We start from the raw sequence: 16756 nt of genomic DNA on the forward strand, positions 1-16756 counted from the left end.
CTAAAAGCCACCTCCATCAAAAATTAGATAATGGCATTGACCGAACACATATTATACATTCATCAAATACTATGCTTTTGATCTTTTAGCACAGTCCTCTAAGTGCACAGAAGATTCATTGGATGTAGGATGAGATTGGGAAACGACCGTGGATTACATTCAAACTTTGGACCTGAATACAACCCAAATGTTGCAGCCTCATGGATCACAGCGCCCCCTAATGTATGGTTCAGTTTCTTCATTTATACTTTTTGACTTGCGTCTTTAGTGATTTATTGGGTTACTATGTCTTGTCCAAAGAAGTGGATTTTATTTTGCATGCACTTAAAGAGCACCTATTTCATTGCTAAAAACAATGTTATTTTGTGTATTTGGTATAATACAATGTGTTGGTTTATGGTTAAAAACACATTATTTTCCACATACCGTACATTTTTGTAGCTCCAGATTCCTGAAACGCACGGATTTGAAAAGCTCTGTGTCTCTGATTGGCCAGCTAATCTGTACGTTGTGATTGGCCTGAATACCTCTGACATCAGCCGGAAATGTGACGCACCATGTTTGAAAGATTCGCTCACAATGAAATGCTAACAGGGGTTAACTTACAGGTTGTGAGTCCAAGCAGGAGGAATTATGATAATGTCGGTCTTTTCTACATCACCAATCCCAGGAAGTAAATGGTTGCCTACAAAGTGTGTTTGTTGTAGTCCAAGAAAAGAGATTTACGTTAAAGACGATAATTTGCGTCATCGTTTACTTTGGGATTTGTACTTTTTGCATATCGTTAACATGTACTAATACACACTTACACACCAAAACAAATGTAAAATCGTGAATAATTGGTGCTCTTTAAGAGGCTTTTGCATGTTTTGAAATGACTAAAGTGGCATTTGTGAAAATAAGGCATTTCGATTACTGACCAATAACCTTTACATTGCCATTAAAGTAAAATGATTGAACCTAAACATAAGAGCCTGATAAAAATGCTCGTGTCAGATGCACTTAGAGGGTTTTGCATTTAAACTCTTCACATGAAAATCTAAAGAAATAAAGTTTTTCGTCTTTCGTCAGACTGCTTCTGAAATGATTTGACTTTGGAAAAACGGCAAATGAATTAATTCCTGATATATAAACTCCTGACATCTTACTGTCACAATACATGACAAAAATGGGTTGTGAATGCCGTTTCATGTTGACTTTAAATATGCAAGATAAGGATGACGGATGAATTTGACATCAATATGAGCTTGGAGAGCTCCACCACACCTTCAATAACAACACACTTGATGTTCTGGCCTGCATTAAAACCCAAACCCATTTAATAAATTTGGCAAATTTGAACCTGTGACCTTGCACATTGCTCTACCACTTAAGCTACATGGATGTAGTGGAGCTCTCCAGCTCTGTGGTGAGGTGTTCGGAGTAGAAAGCATGCAGACTTACATATGAAGGGTCTGAGTGACTTACATATGAAGGGCTTGACCGAGGAGTGGATGTGTTTATGTTGTTTAAGGCCCGAGGAGGTGGCGAAAGTCTTGCCGCAGTCGGGGCAGGCGTGAGCTCGCGCCCCCACGTGCTGAGAGCGGATGTGCCTCTGTAAGTTGCTGGGGTCTGTGAACACCTGCTGGGGAGAGAAAGAGAGAAAGGGGGAACGAGTTTACATACACAGCACACCGAGACGCAAAAGTGGCCATCTTAGGAGACAATGTCTGGACTCTACCTTTGAGCAGTTTTCACATTCGTAGTGTTTGCCGCTGTCGTGTGACATCTGGTGGCGAATCAGGTTTGATTTCCAGTTGAAGGCCTTCGGGCATTGATCGCACTTGTATTCCCTCTCGTCGGTGTGAGAGAGCGAGTGAGAGTCCAGACTGAGTGACAGACAGGAAAAGAAATAGAATTTTTTTATTTTATAATAAAAAGTTTTTATATAAATGTTATACTTTTTGGGTGAGAACGATTTCATAAATTATGCAGATAATGCCTTAGGGATTGTGTAGCCTGTAGTTACACCCATCATCTTTATATAAACACAACAGCAGTGCTCATGTGGATAAGTCAATGTGTATGTTTGTCCTAACCTCTGGGCATCAGGAAAGATCTGTTCACACTCCTTACACTCCTGAGGGGAGCGGGGTAAGTTCAGGGGGTGTAGATGCAGGTCGTGATCAGGAGCCCCAGGTCCGGGCAAACCCTGCTGAGACAGCTTGAAGCCGGAGGCAGGCGGGGTCCCGCACGCGTGTTTCTGATGGTCCAACAGCTCCGAACCCGATTCAAAGTTAAGATCGCAGTCCTCGCAACGATATTGACGCTCCTCTGTGAGAAACAAAAGCGAGTTAGAGAGCCAATACTGCATGTGTGTCTGTAAATGCTTGTGTTTTTCAACTGACCGTGTATGTCTGGAGCCATCGTCTCGCATGAAATGTCTTCAGCCTTCATGAACAGCAGGAGTTCCTCACCGGGCTGAACCTCACAAACCACTCGATAAAAGATCTAGGATGAAATATAAAATAAAATAGCAGTTCCTCAATAATACAGACACAGATAATGCAAAACTTTAGAGAGATAATCATTATATTTTAAGCACCTCGGCCAGGTAAAGCAATGACCTTACGACCAAGCAGAAGTCACTCTCATGTGGTAATACACGTTGTAAGTGGTGATTTTATGGTTATGGTTAGCACATATCTGCTTTAAACCAGACTGCTAGCCGATTGCCACATCATGGTATCATCGTAAGATCATTTCTAATTCCCCAGGACATAGGACATTGTGATAAGAGATAATAATATGTGGGGCAAGATAAGCCACTGTGCATGTGTTTTTAAATCAAACACTATTTACATTTCAAACTTCCATTTAAATTACTAATAAAAATATATAATTTTTATTACCATCAGATTCATCCATTTCCAAATTGTGGACATCACGTAAATAAATGAACAAACTGACAATAGATAAGGATGGACAAACAATGATGGGAATCCGAGCTCGACTGAATGTGTGTGTGACTCTTTTAAAAGAATCCAAACTAAGATCTATCTGTTCGAGACTCGTACGCTTCCTGCGTGAACACAATAGGTAGAGGGAGAAACATGCATTGATGGTGTTATTTTTGGCAAGCCTTGAAGGCATTAGACAGCCAGCTTCCTGTCCGTCTGATGGTGACATTTCAGCATTCTTATTAGAGATGTCTCACAATCGGACAAACGCACCCATACACAAAAACTGATAAAACGATAAAGACATGGTAAGGTGGAGACCTCTGGGAAACACCACGGTCAATGCGTTTGTGAGAAAGACCCAGCAGGTCGTAGGGGACATAGTTGCGCTCTATTGTTTAACAGGAGAATACAGGGAACCCACAAGACAACATGAGAACGGTCTCACACACACTTTTACAGCCCGTCTACCCATTCTGGTGCCTTCCTGCAGATCTCTGATATCTTCTGTCACAACCAAACCCTTTTTCTGTATCTATGGGTGCATAACTTATATTTGAAGCAACTTTTATGACAAAGTTGACAGTGCTCCTTACTAATAAACCATTGAATGTATGTGAGGTCTGAACAAGGTCTGTGTCTCTGTTTCTGTCTCACACACACACAAAGACAGGGAGCCAAGGGCCACAATAATATTGTGAGTATGAGACAATGGCAGAGCTGTTGGGAGAAGCCATAGGGTGAATGATACAGATACACACACACATTCATACCACTTGTTGGCCCGGGAATCAGCGAGCCAGCCAAGCTCAGAGATCAGGGGAGTTTAGTGGGCATCACTACTGGCAACATAACCTGGGCCGCGGCCTGTTCTTTAGTGCCAAGGGTGAGTGCCAACATGCATGTCTTTTCAGATGCTACAGTAGCATGCGTTCGGTAAACTGCTCGATTCGTTGCAAGGGTTATTATTGGCAGGATTTTTAGTGGAGTAACAATATGTGTGCTTTAGTTTATTTAGCTACACCTTAGAAACAAAATTGGGATCTACAAAAGAATAACCCTATGGGACATCTTTAAATATGAAACTACTGATAGATATTAAAAATACATGAAGAGCTAAAAATTAGGGCTGGGGACCGATTCAGATGTTCCAGATCGATTCGATTTCGATTCACAAGCTATCAAATCGATTCGATTCCGATTCTCAGCCCGGTTTTTATGCTCGATTCTCGATTCTACTCAATGAATATAGATTTAATACAAATACTATATTTATAAAAAAACTGTGAACTTAATTTACAAGGGTAATCAGTAAAACTAAATTATTTTAGGTACAAAAATTAGATAATGATATTGACTGAATGCTCTTGGCACGTATTATAGAATCCATTAAATGCCACAGCGATTTTTTAGCAAAGGCCTCTAAGTGCACAGAAGAAGAATAAGATGAGCAATGGCACACGTATGCCGGATTTTAATTGTCGAAAGAGTTTTTTTAACCCGGTTACCCTCCTACAACCCGAGCTTTGGTTTGGCTTGCATTTTAGATTTCTTCCAGCTATCTGGGGTTAGGAAGAACTAATAAATATAATAACCAAATATTTTTCATTGAACATGAAGCAGTGTATTGTCCACATTTGCCAAATACACAGAATTAAGTATTATGGTGCAAACCACAAAAAAAAGTGATGTCCACGTATTTTTGATCCTTTTACCTTTATTCAGAAAGGAAAGTGACTGGAGACTTTTTAGAAGTGGAGATTTTTTGCAAAAAAAAAAAGTTTTTGCAGTAAAAGACTGTCAAAACTGTAAAATACAGTCCTAATAAAATGACTAAAGTGACATTTGTGAAAATAAGGCATTTCAATTACTCACTAATAATCTTTACATTGCCATTAAAGTGAAATTACTGAACCTAATCATAAAAGCATCATTTATAAAAAAAAGACGCAGTTAGAGGATTTGGCATCCGAACTCTTCATATTTATAAAGAAATGCACAACTTTTTTATTTGCTTTAGACTTAGTCTGGAGCAACTATAATTAAAATTGATAACTGATAAAAGTGTGTGTGTTTAGGTCGCTCTGCCTGGCCATTTTAGGTCAACTGATAAGTGAAGGTTGTAAACTTTCAGTGGCTTATAATAACAGACAGTAAAGAGTCATTAGACTTTACCTTAAACACACAAACACACACCGAGTCAATAAACAAGGCCTCCCCCTAACATCTTAAAAATAAATATGATTCTTGCAAATCTTTGATCGTACATGACAAATTGTTTATTATCAGGCCCTATTGTTTATTATCAGGGCTTATCAATGCAAAACTTTTAGGCAACTACACACAGAAGGCACTTGGCACTAGCATGTGACATTGAGGGCACTGAGAAGTGTACTAGATTACCCTGACTTTAATGACTACCGAAGCAAACAGCGCAAGATTTTCCTCTCTGCTGTGTTCCAAGTAGAGAGGTCACTTCATATACAAGCACCGCACACACTTACAAAGCTCGCCTCTATTGTGTAAATGTCTATGAGAAACGGATGTTAGTCGACTGATGTCCTGATAAACAGGTCCATTAGATTCTTCGTTCAGCACTAAGAATGAAAAACACTCTCTCACACTGACCAACGCCTTGCACTAAAATCCCCCTTTTCCCTTCAACGCACACACACACACACAAACAAACACACACTTTCTTAAATTCCTCTGTAAAGGTGTTGAGTGATAAACTGTGATAATCTAAACGAGAATCAAAGCAGTCACAAGTGTCTTGCTTGATGAAAAACAAGGCGGCTGTGGATATCTTTCCCAATAATTATTCCAGGTAACATCATAAAAACTATTTTGGATTAAATCATCGCACTTCGAGGAGAGGAGTCCTGAATTATTCTCATTGCTTGATTATTATTTAATAGCAACATTGGCTGCATGCGTTTATGAAGGTGGGTGGGCAGGGTGGTCTTGAGACGAGAAAAGAGCGAGATTAGAAAAAGAAAGCACATTCCTTAACCTCTTCAGAACCTAAATTCTCCATTCTCTCTAAATACTGATAACGGTCAATCTTTTGTATCTCGCTCTCGCTTTGTTTTGTCGCTATAAGGAGGTACAGAACGATTATAAAAACACGTGGGTTGCCGGAAGCCATAAAGTCTAAGCCGAACTCTTTGTTATGACAAGGTGTCACAGTTTAACAATTATGGCCCATATCATAATACTGCATCTGAACAGGTTCTCTTCCTCCACATCTCTCTCTTTCTCTCTCTCTCTTTGTATGTAAATCTTTGGAAAATTCACATCTTTTAAAAAAGAAAACAGACTATTAGGCATTATAATGTTCTGCTTAATCATTTGTGTATTACTGATTAGCCAATTACATTAAAAAACAAATTTCTGATAAGAAAATGTTTGCTTCAATGGCATGTATGTAACGTTTCAAAGTCCAAAGGCCTATTTAACATTTGAATGCATTATCAGCATACGTCATTACACTTGAAAAGGCCGACAAGAGCTTCAAGGATCCTAATCTTCAAATATGTAAATTGCAATTGTATAAAGTCTAAGGGATACTAAATATCACTGAATATTTTGTCTAGAGGAGTGCAAAATCATTAAAATAATCAAAGTTTTTGGACTGTATTTTATCATTTGTTTATTAAATTTTGACAACTCTATTTATCAGTTTAATTTATCCCAGATTAACTCTCTCTCTCTTTCTAATTGTTGTAGCCCAACAAATTATTCACCCTTTTAATCTTAATACAATTTTCCACATTTTTCCACTTAAACTTCATTCATCAAAATTTCATCCAGCCAAATTGTATCTTTTAAACCCAGACCAACACTACAAACTTCCTTCAGTCCAACTCCAGATCGTCTCAGGATGTAATTTAATCCAGCTGAACTCTATAACTTAATTTAACTCGATTTAATCCAGGACAACTCAACTCAATTTAAGCCAAATTTAATTCAGACCACCTCAACACAGTTTAATACTGTTTAATTTAATCCAGCCAAACTCAACTCGGTTAAATTCTACCGAAACTTAATTGAATCCAGTTTATCTTAATCCAACCAGACTTCGTTCAGTTCTCATTCAATCCAGGCCTGTACCTCCTCTAGACAATAAATACTTTTAAAATGTAATTCACAGGAACACAAATATGCAAATACACAAACTAACTTTAATACAAAAATAAACTGAATGCTAAACAGTAAAAATTTGTGGTGTTAGGAGAAGCTGTGAATTTATGGCTGTGAGTCATTCTCTCTCTCTCTCTTTCTCTCTCTCTCTCTCTCTCCTTCGAGACTTTCTTTATAACTGTCTTTCATTCCTTAAGAATTCAGGAATTTCTCATCCCTCATATCCGAGTGCAAAGATACAAAATGCGTGATTATCATCACGCTTGGCAGAGTGTGTGTGATCCTGGCCTGTGGTCCTTCACGCTGCAGCCAGGATACAAAAGACCAAAACACGAAAACAGTGACACACTTGGACACACACATAGATCGACAAAGTAGAAGGAATCTGCTATTAAAAGATACCGCAAACACCTTTAAACACTCCATTATATTGGCCATGCAGGTGCTCTGTGTGTATGCGTGTGTTCTTCACGTACCTGCTCATGTATCTGGCAGGTTGTGAGGTTGTGTTGGTGGGTGGATGGAGAGACCTGGACGTGCCTTAGCCAGCTCCTGCTATCAAATAAGCGCCCATCCAAACCTGTCTGCTCGCCCTGAGAAAAAGAGAGAATCAGAAGAGAGAGAGAGGGAGAAATCAGGCTTTGATCTTGAACTTTTGGAGATTAGTGTGCAGTGACTAAAATCTCATGCCACCCACTTAGACTTAGAAAAAGGTGATGCATATGCACACATGCACAAGATATCTGACAACATAGCTGTTTACCTCTTATAGACTTTATAATTACTTTTATTCCCAAGCAAACAAAAAAAGATTCTCAAAAGTACTGTGGCTCAATAAAAACATCACATGAGGGTTACACTTGAAAACCACAGCGATTAAAATATCTGTTTTCTTAATTATAGTGAAGGAGTATGAGGGATACTGTTTTATCCAGCAAACTATCTAAAAGCAAAATAATATTTATATATTATAAAATTTTTATTTTTTTAACAGTTGATATATAAAAATCCATGTTATGACTTAATTTTATTTAAAAGAAAATACATAAAATAAGTATTATATAAATGCAATAAAATATTCTTAATGGCAGACTTTAATACAAACAAATAAAACTGCTTTACAGCCTAAATCTATTCACAACGACTGCACTGTTTATTTTTTTAATTCCACTTTTGCCCAGTAATAGTCATAACAGCTAGTCAGCGCACCCTTACAATTTTGGGCCAAATTTTCGAAACAAAGTAACGGATTCATCTTTTACAGTTTTGCAATACTGTGCAAAATTTTTATCTCGCCCTTTCATGTTGAAACAAAAACGAACATATTGTTAACAGAGAGAAACAATTGCAAACTTGCAACAATTGCAATCTAAACTTTTCTTTACTATTTAGCATGTGAGTTTATGCAGGCTAATCTAAGGTCAAGTAAATCAAGTGCACGCAAACTCCCCCCCTTTCCAAACACACTCACAACACTTATCCTTTCCCATGTCTCAGTGCACTTCAGACAAAAACACAGACTGAATACTTCAGAGCAAACAATTTGGGTTAAAATAAGCAAATAAATAACGAAATGCAGTTTTAAAAAACATATTTGTCACAAAATAAAATAAAAAGAAAACTGTTTTACTTTAACAAGTGAAATCGTTACACTTAAAACATTTGTCAGTAGTGTTTTATTTCGGTTTAATTGTCAATTGTGTTGCAATGAAAATCCATCTAATTTAATTATACAAAATCCGCAAAATAAACCTAATGTTTTGTTTAAAAAGCTAATAAAACGCAGGACATCGTTTATCGAAATTAGATCAATAAAGCGTTGTTACTTGAAATGAAATAAAGGTTATAAAAACAATGTCTTCTGTAAGACAGTATATTCAAGAAAAGAATAAAATGACCAAGAGATCTTTGCGAAGTGCATTTCAATTACGCGTTACGCTTGGGAGCAAAGAACCAAAGCCATCGTTTCGATACAATTAAACAAGTTCAAAGGTGAGGAATGAATGGGCTTTTATTTGACCATTAATTCGCGGAGTGTCACAAAGAAAAGCTCATATACCGACATAAAGCACCTACCTCAAAAACTCTCGCCGGGATGAACAAATCGACAAAACGGCACCAAAACGCGCAAAACTCCGGCACAGCGCGCCCTGTGAAACTCCCGAATGAAGCTCACACACGCGACCGCTCGTTCGGTTGTGTTTTGCGGCTTGTATCCCTTGATGGAAAAATAAAAATTAACAAACGCCTTGGGATTTCACCTCCTCTTTGCTCTTATAAAGTGGACGACACGCTAAATGTCCTCGTAGACGAAAACTTCGTCCAACTTCAGTTTATTCGTCCTCGAATCATAAAAAGTCCCCAGGTAAAGCTCTGACTGCGCCGTGGGCAAACTTTTAGTTTTATTCAGTGTCCTCCTCTTGCCATCGGGTTGTTAAAGACAGCGAGTGAAGTAGTAAATAAAGCTGGTGATATTGTTCACCTATGTGCTCGTCCCGCGTGATCTGAACGTGCAGCGGTGTCTCTGTTTGTGAGAGAGGCGCTGTCTGTCCCGTTAAAGTGGATCCTCTCTTGTCCCGTGCTGTCCCACGCGAGGGAGATGCGCTGAGGAGGAGGATAAGGAGGAGGGGGGACCTGTCTCGCGTGTCCACCGGTCGGAAGTTGCGCGAGGCTCCCCCACGGTAAATTTTAAAGTGACAGAAGCGCTCCGTGGGAGAGACGAGGTCAGAGCGAGGTCGGGACGGGTCTGCTCGTGGATAGACTACAGCCACGCACACTGCCCGAATTTTCCTGCTTTGATGAAGCAATCACGGAATCAGTGGGGTTGTTTCTTCCCCGCTTGCTTTGCTCGCGGAGGAAGAGCACGAGAGAAACGAGGGAGGCTCGTGTAAGCCAAGAGCAAGTGAAAGTGCATTGAGGTAGTGCAACTCTGAGGGAGGAAAATTTTATTAATTATTAATTTTAGATTAAATTTAGTAGCAATGTTAAATAAACACGTATGTGGATATTTTAATTATTTTGAAATAAATTTTGGATTAATGCTTTTCTTTTTCTAAATTTTACGTTTTTCTTTACACGCAAAAAACACCTGCTCCTAACCAGAGTTCACGGACACCTTCTCCCGGGCATAAGACAGACCAAGCAAAACAAATCCCCTTCACATCCACGCTGCCGTTTCATAATTTTACAAAAATGGAAAAACACAAACTTTGCCAAAGTTTCTTTAAAGAACAGGAAAAAAAGAGGAACTGGCCAAACCTCGCAAATAATTATTAAATGCATTACATATTTTAATGTGCACACAATTTACTACAAGTATCTACATCCTACCTACTCCTAAATTAATAGATTGTTTTGTTGCTTGTTGCTGTAACAAAATCTAGCGAGCCACATCAGTACTCTAATATGTCTGATGAAGATGAATATGCCTCCCTGGCCTATCTTTGACATTGAACTCAAGGTCCAGATAATGTCCATTGTTTAATGAAATCGCAGGGCAGAAGCGGAGGAAGGACAGGAAAAATCATGTGTAAATACGGCGGCCCTCGCCAAAGATTCCCATACACCCGCGCTCCTTGAGAACCGCATAGAGACCCCGGTCCGCCGCGCATCGATTTCCTGCCATTCCTCGACTTGTCCATTGTTGGAAGCCTTTTTAATTTAGCCATAAATTGGGAAAGCTCAGGCTATGAGCTGTTCTATTTTCTCCCTGTCAGGATGAGGGATTTGGTTTATGATGCATTGTGTATTAAATACAAGTAATCTGGGAAAGTGATTGCCTGGCCTCGTCGGGGTCTGATGGAGGCTGGTGATAGAGGGCTCCTCAGCTGAATTTTTCTGAAAAGAAGGAAGCGATAGCAGATAAACAAAAGGGTCGGTGGTATCTGTACCAAGCCTAGGGTAACAGAGGGGTGCGAGCATAGCCTATGGGGCAAGGGTAATTCTTGGGGCGTGAGTTCGCGCCTCTTTCGGTAGATGGCGTAGCGAGCTGAGTTTACAAAGTTTCCACTTTCCCATCTCTTCAGGAATGAAGTTGCATTTTTGCATTTCTGACACGTTATTTAATGCCATATGCTTAGAAACCTGCAGGCAGTGTTTGAATGGGCACAAATGTTTAATTCGATAGATTCGTAGATATTTACTCCAGTCGGGAGACTGTATTATTTAGGGAAAGCTGCCCGCCTCGCGCGCTCTCTCTCTCTCTCTCTGGAGGGAAGCGCATCAGTCAAGCGCGGAGCTGTGGAGCTACTGAGACGGCGAGTCATTTCTTTTCACGGCTGCGAAATTGCTGCACACAACGCTGTACACATTAAGGCGTCAAATTGCTAGATGGAACATGAAAGATTCAGTTGTATTGCCTCCAAATAGAAAATCGCCCGAACGACCTACAATGCAACTCAACGCTTAACCATGATTGAATTCAATAAAACAGAATTTAATCTGACCCTATAATGAATTTATTAAATAAAGGCACTATAATGTAGATAGAATATTTGTTTGTTTATTTAAACCAGTCCTACATGTTACAGCTCACTGCTTCGGAGATTAAAATAAAGCGTATTATTTTAAAACGTATGTTTGGCCGTTTAAATGTTTGTCGTTTAATATTCGATTATAACCTCATCAAAACACACAATAAATGCAAATAAATCCTTCCTCTATTTTTCTGAATTGGGTAAAAAATATTTTATGATTTTTATTGAATGAAAAAGAGATTTTGAATTCTGTCAAACATATATGATTTATTTACTTTTATTATAAAAGAACGGTTCCCAAAAGTTAATTTAGGTCAGCATGGTTCTGTAAAAAAACTTTAACATCTACACATGAGAATGTGTAGGGGTTGGCTGATTTTTTGTAGTGAAAAAATGTTTTACAGACTATAAAAGGAAATAAATTGTACTTTTAATAACCTTTGACTATACAGTTCTTCTAAGAAAATCTCGTCTGTCATCGTTGTGAATAACTTTTTTATTGTTTACTTTATTTTGCATCGCTAAAATAAAGTAAAAACAATGCCATATCATTAAATGCAAGCAATCTTGCCTTTTACGCTTCAAATATAAATACTTTGGAGGGTAGACAGTGTTGGAGCGCACTGTTGTCTGCGCAGTTGGGTTTGTTTATTTGCAGTGGACTGCGCGCATTAAGGCGTTAGGTAAAAGTTTTGTTGGAGGGGAATCCAAATGGGCGAGAAACTGTCGCCGCCAAGGAGCTGCTCCCCGCGGTCTACCCTCGGCCCTGGAGCCGCGCTCTAATGGAAACACTGTGTACGAGATGCATTCCAGCACATCCTAACGGGAAAGAGGGGGGAAGAAAAGGAAAATATCGCAGCCAAATCCACAAGAAATAGTTCAACCATTCATCGAGATAGACCTCCCATTGACAGGACCGAAAAGCTGCATTAAGCCTGCACCGCGCCTCCCTGCAGACGCTGGGCAGACTTCTCCACAACCAGCTATTAATTTAAAGTGCGGGAGCACTCAATCAATGGGCTCAACCAAAACTCATTTAAAACTGCTCCGAGCCCGAGGCTGAGGCTCTTTACCACTTAGTCATCTTTTGTTTGCCTCTAATAGCTTTAAGCATAATGAAAACGCTATATAATGTTGTTAAATGTGACTAGATAGAGCTGTAAAAACTTCAAAAAGTAATAGTAAATAGAACAACAACATCACTGTTAATTTAATTTCGCACAAATATGCATATATGGGACTCACTTTTTTACTTTAATATTTGCCACAAAATGTAAATAGCAACATTGAGCACAAAAACAACATAAAAATACAAATAAAATGAAAGCTAAATGTGAATACATTTATGTTAAACATTTTAAGGGCATGAATCTGTATAAATGCAGCACGCATGTCAGTAAAACTTTCGCTTTAAAAAATATAGCCTATGTGTGCATGCGCCAGTTTGTGTAATTCTCCATCTGTAACCCCAAATAAAAAACCCAAAGTTTTTGAGAGCGCTCTTTCTTAACACCAACCAATTACCAACAAAAGAGCAGAGAGGAAATGAAAGTTGAAAAATGTAAATAAAAATTTCCTCGGATCTGGAAGTAGGCCCGTAGCGCGTGTGTTAATCTCCACCTCCGTAATTTGGTTCTCCGGGAGAGGTACCGCATCCCCGCTGCTGCGCCCTGCGCGCCATAAATCACAGCTTTATGTGGACGGGGTCAAAGCGCCCCCGCCCTCTCCTTCTGAGGTGCCCTGGCTTAGTATATGACGCGCCTGCGCTGTGTTTACCCTCTCACCCGAGGACCGTAACGGCTCGCTCCTAATTATTTAAGATTATTTTCATTCGCCAGGGTCAAAACGAGAGAGATTTTCTGCCGTCTATTTCAGGAGTCAGCCCTCTGCGTTTTAGTGAATTAGTACCCCATCATCTTGGCCCCGTCTGTGCAGTCTCACCCGTTTTGTCCCCTGCGGGCCCCGGGGCCTGCCTGCGCGACGAGGGGCCCATGTTTCATCCCAACACGCATGCACACACAAAGTCTGGAAACAGCCAAGTGAAATCAAACCTGGCTACGTTCCCGAAACTTTCACCTACATGCTAAATAATTTACTCGCAACTCTGTCTAACAACAACAACAACAACAACAGATGATACACAATAAACGATGTAAATGCAACATGGCAATACTTGAGAAACATTTAAATCACAAGTTTTACCAGTTTGACACATCTAAATGTCTTCACAGAAGTATCAGTTTTACATGCATAGTTTATGTTTTGGTTATGCGTTCGTGTTAGTGGAGAGACCCGTCGGGTGTAAAGCAGATAGATTGTGTTTCCTGGCTAACATGAAGTTAATTGCTTTGACAGCGGGAATGACAAGACGTGACTCGGGCGTAATAACAGAGCCTGACTAAAACAGAACCAGTAGTCTGCAGTACAATGTGCTATTCAAACTGTGAGACTTATAGAGGCCACAGGGGGACGCGTTTTTAAAAAACATAACTGGGAAGTGCTGGAGTTGAGAAGTCTCTCCTGAAGTGCGGCCTCAAGCACCGCGTGCCACCGAGCGACCGTTGGAATGTGCCACCTCGGGGGCGGGAAGGAGGGGGTTTATGGCGGCCAGGAGGACGATACAGGCTTTGGTAATCACAGATACTTCCCCTTTGTGGAGTCCATACACACGGCCCACACTGTATGCCGGCCATTGGGCACGATAAAGTCCGCAGGGGTGTCAGAGGTAATGTTTTTAAAACATAAATTAAGCGAGGCGGGAGATGCGGAGAGGAGAAACGCGCGTAAAACGCAACGGGGCACATTGGAAACGTCAACAAGCCACATTTTGCCTACTTTTTGTATCTTGCTAACACACATACATGCACACACACATCTTCAGCTTTGGCCTTTGGGGGTAATCAGAGCATGTTGTTGGACTCTGTAGGGAGAGCAAATTGCTCCTTAAAAGCTCGTAGATATCATCTTTAAAAGAGTTTTAATGCTGGTGGAACGCAGCGGAACATACCACCTATGATCTGAGGCGGGGGTGTTGAACATTTATTACATTTATTGAGCTGTCCAAGAGCTTTTGATGTGTGACGCACTTGAGAGGTAACAGCAAGCTTTCCCATACGCCGTGTCCAATTTAAAGGCTAATATTTAATATTTGAGAGATAGGCCTTTCTGGTGTGCTTACCAAGAGAGACACACACTCACACACACACCTTTATCGTAATGGGAAATTAGATATCACAAAGAGGGCCCATTATATCTACACACCAAGCCCCAATCCCACCTCTCCTGGTGTCTTAAACCGAGCGGGAAATGAAATTCCCGGGGAGCAATGCTGCCCATTAAAACAGTCAGGCCTATGTTTTAATAATCGCACATGTAAGAGGCACTTAGCGTTCAACACCATCTTTTCAATGCCACCCTTTAAACTGATGTCATTAGAGGTGGAAAAAAGTGTTTAAGGGCCGATTCCCTCCCACCACTCCGCTCGGAAACCCGATGCGAGCACAGGTGTTTTAGAGTCGAGCGGCGCACACGTGTTACTGATGTGCGAAACGCACGAGGCTTGATGGGTAGCAGGCGCGCCAGCCGTACGCGGCAGCTCGTACATCGACCCACTTTAAAGTATTTTCATTTTTGCCTGCCACCATAATGTGTTCGCACCTTTTTAATTGCGAGGAACGTCAAACAGGATGACAAATCGTGAGTGCTAAAAGACTTCCAAAAAAACACACAATCTGTTTAAGTGATTTAGTCTTAGAAATGGAATTTTGATATTTCTAAACGCCAAACAGGCATAAAGATAATGTGCAGATAATGTAAATCACAACCTTGTTATTGTAATGCTATATTCTTTGATTTCCTTTCATTCAATTGGCTGTGTTTTTACGACAGGCTAGAAAAAATATGTTTACCAATTTCCTCCCCACGCCTGTGATCTTTATTTCTCATTGGATTCCTATAGGCTTTTTCGCATGGGCGACTTTTACTGAGGGCTATGCTGGAGAGTTTATCTAAGAAGCATTTAAAGGAAATGGACACCCTTACTTTAATTGCAAGCAGAACTAACCGAATGCAACATTTCAAAGGGAATAAAAAAAGACAACTGAGCCTAATTAACTTGTAACAGTTAGATTTAGTTACTCCTATTTACAGCTTCACTGGTTTTCAGTAGCTTCAAAGCGGACTTGAGTTAGGGAAGGTTTATATTTAACTCGGCCTTAAGCGATCGGAGCAAATGTGCTACAGTACTGCAACTCGGTGCGTGGTAGCCACGCAGATAAACGCACACATGCTTGTCTGTCAATCAATTATAAATATGCTTACATATAAAGTCTAATATAAATCTCATGCAAATTGCACCAAAGGTTCGAACACCCTTCTCATGACTCAGTGCTTAAATGTACGTTTATGTGTGAGTGTGTACTGGGACCTGATTGACTTGTCAGACATGAGCGTCGATAGTGCAGGTTTATTCAATTCCAGCCCAATCATGGAGGTGTCACATGCTTTTGGGCGCCGTGTGGGCACCGGGCAGGCCTGGCCTGATAAATCTGCTTTTATGAGGGCCAGTTATAGCTTTTATGACTGAATGTTGGAGAGACTGATTCAGTGATCAATCATGTGTGTGTGTGTGAGAAAGACAATGGTGAGGGTAGAGAACACACACACACGCACGCACGCACGCACACACATACAGGTAGAGGTGGATCGATGCTTATTGTGAGTTTGGACTGATGGAACACTACTGAGATATGACTAGATCATCTCTTTCTCCTTCCCTCCCTCTTTATTTCCTTCTTTCATCGCTCTTCATCTCTCCAGTATTTCACTCGTCTCTCTGCTCTCCATCTTTTCCCCTGACATAACTCCTCAACCATCTTTCATCTCATTCTGTGCATTGCTCAGAATACGAAAGCTGCCCCTGCCCGCTTTCTTTCCATCCCTCTCTTTCTGTGGATGAAAGACCGATAGACCGCCAGACCTACAGCCCATCATGGAAATGATGTCCTAATTCAATCCTGTTTTACATCAGGATTCATCCGTGCGTCAGTGAGCGTCTCAGAATTCTATATAAACACACTCTTTTTATATAAACTAACATTGATACATTACGCTCTCTCGTTTTCTAACTTCATCTCTCTTTCAGTCGTGCGGAAGATGCCTGCAGACGAGGAACATCTGTATGACCGAGAAATATTGACT

At 40.3% G+C, this 16756-nt stretch overlaps 1 protein-coding gene across 17 annotated transcripts in view; it reads right to left on the reverse strand.

Annotated features, from left to right (window-relative positions):
- mecom (MDS1 and EVI1 complex locus) overlaps window positions 1–16756 on the reverse strand; it is a 191679-nt gene that overhangs the window by 19740 nt on the left and 155183 nt on the right. For 5 of the 17 annotated variants that reach the window (XM_055197070.2, XM_055197068.2, XM_055197076.2 and 2 more), the window contains exons 3-7: window positions 7559–7675; window positions 2388–2490; window positions 2079–2313; window positions 1721–1868; window positions 1444–1624 (exon numbers count right to left, since the gene is read on the reverse strand). In XM_055197070.2, coding sequence (XP_055053045.2) covers window positions 1444–1624; window positions 1721–1868; window positions 2079–2313; window positions 2388–2490; window positions 7559–7675 — 784 coding nt within the window. Of the gene's footprint in view, window positions 1–1443; window positions 1625–1720; window positions 1869–2078; window positions 2314–2387; window positions 2491–7558; window positions 7676–9158; window positions 10672–16756 lie in introns of those variants that run through there. The other 12 variants (XM_055197079.2, XM_055197075.2, XM_055197074.2 and 9 more) reach the window with 5 other exon arrangements.

Source organism: Misgurnus anguillicaudatus, chromosome 24, assembly GCF_027580225.2.
Source record: "Misgurnus anguillicaudatus chromosome 24, ASM2758022v2, whole genome shotgun sequence".
NCBI lineage: Eukaryota > Metazoa > Chordata > Actinopteri > Cypriniformes > Cobitidae > Misgurnus > Misgurnus anguillicaudatus.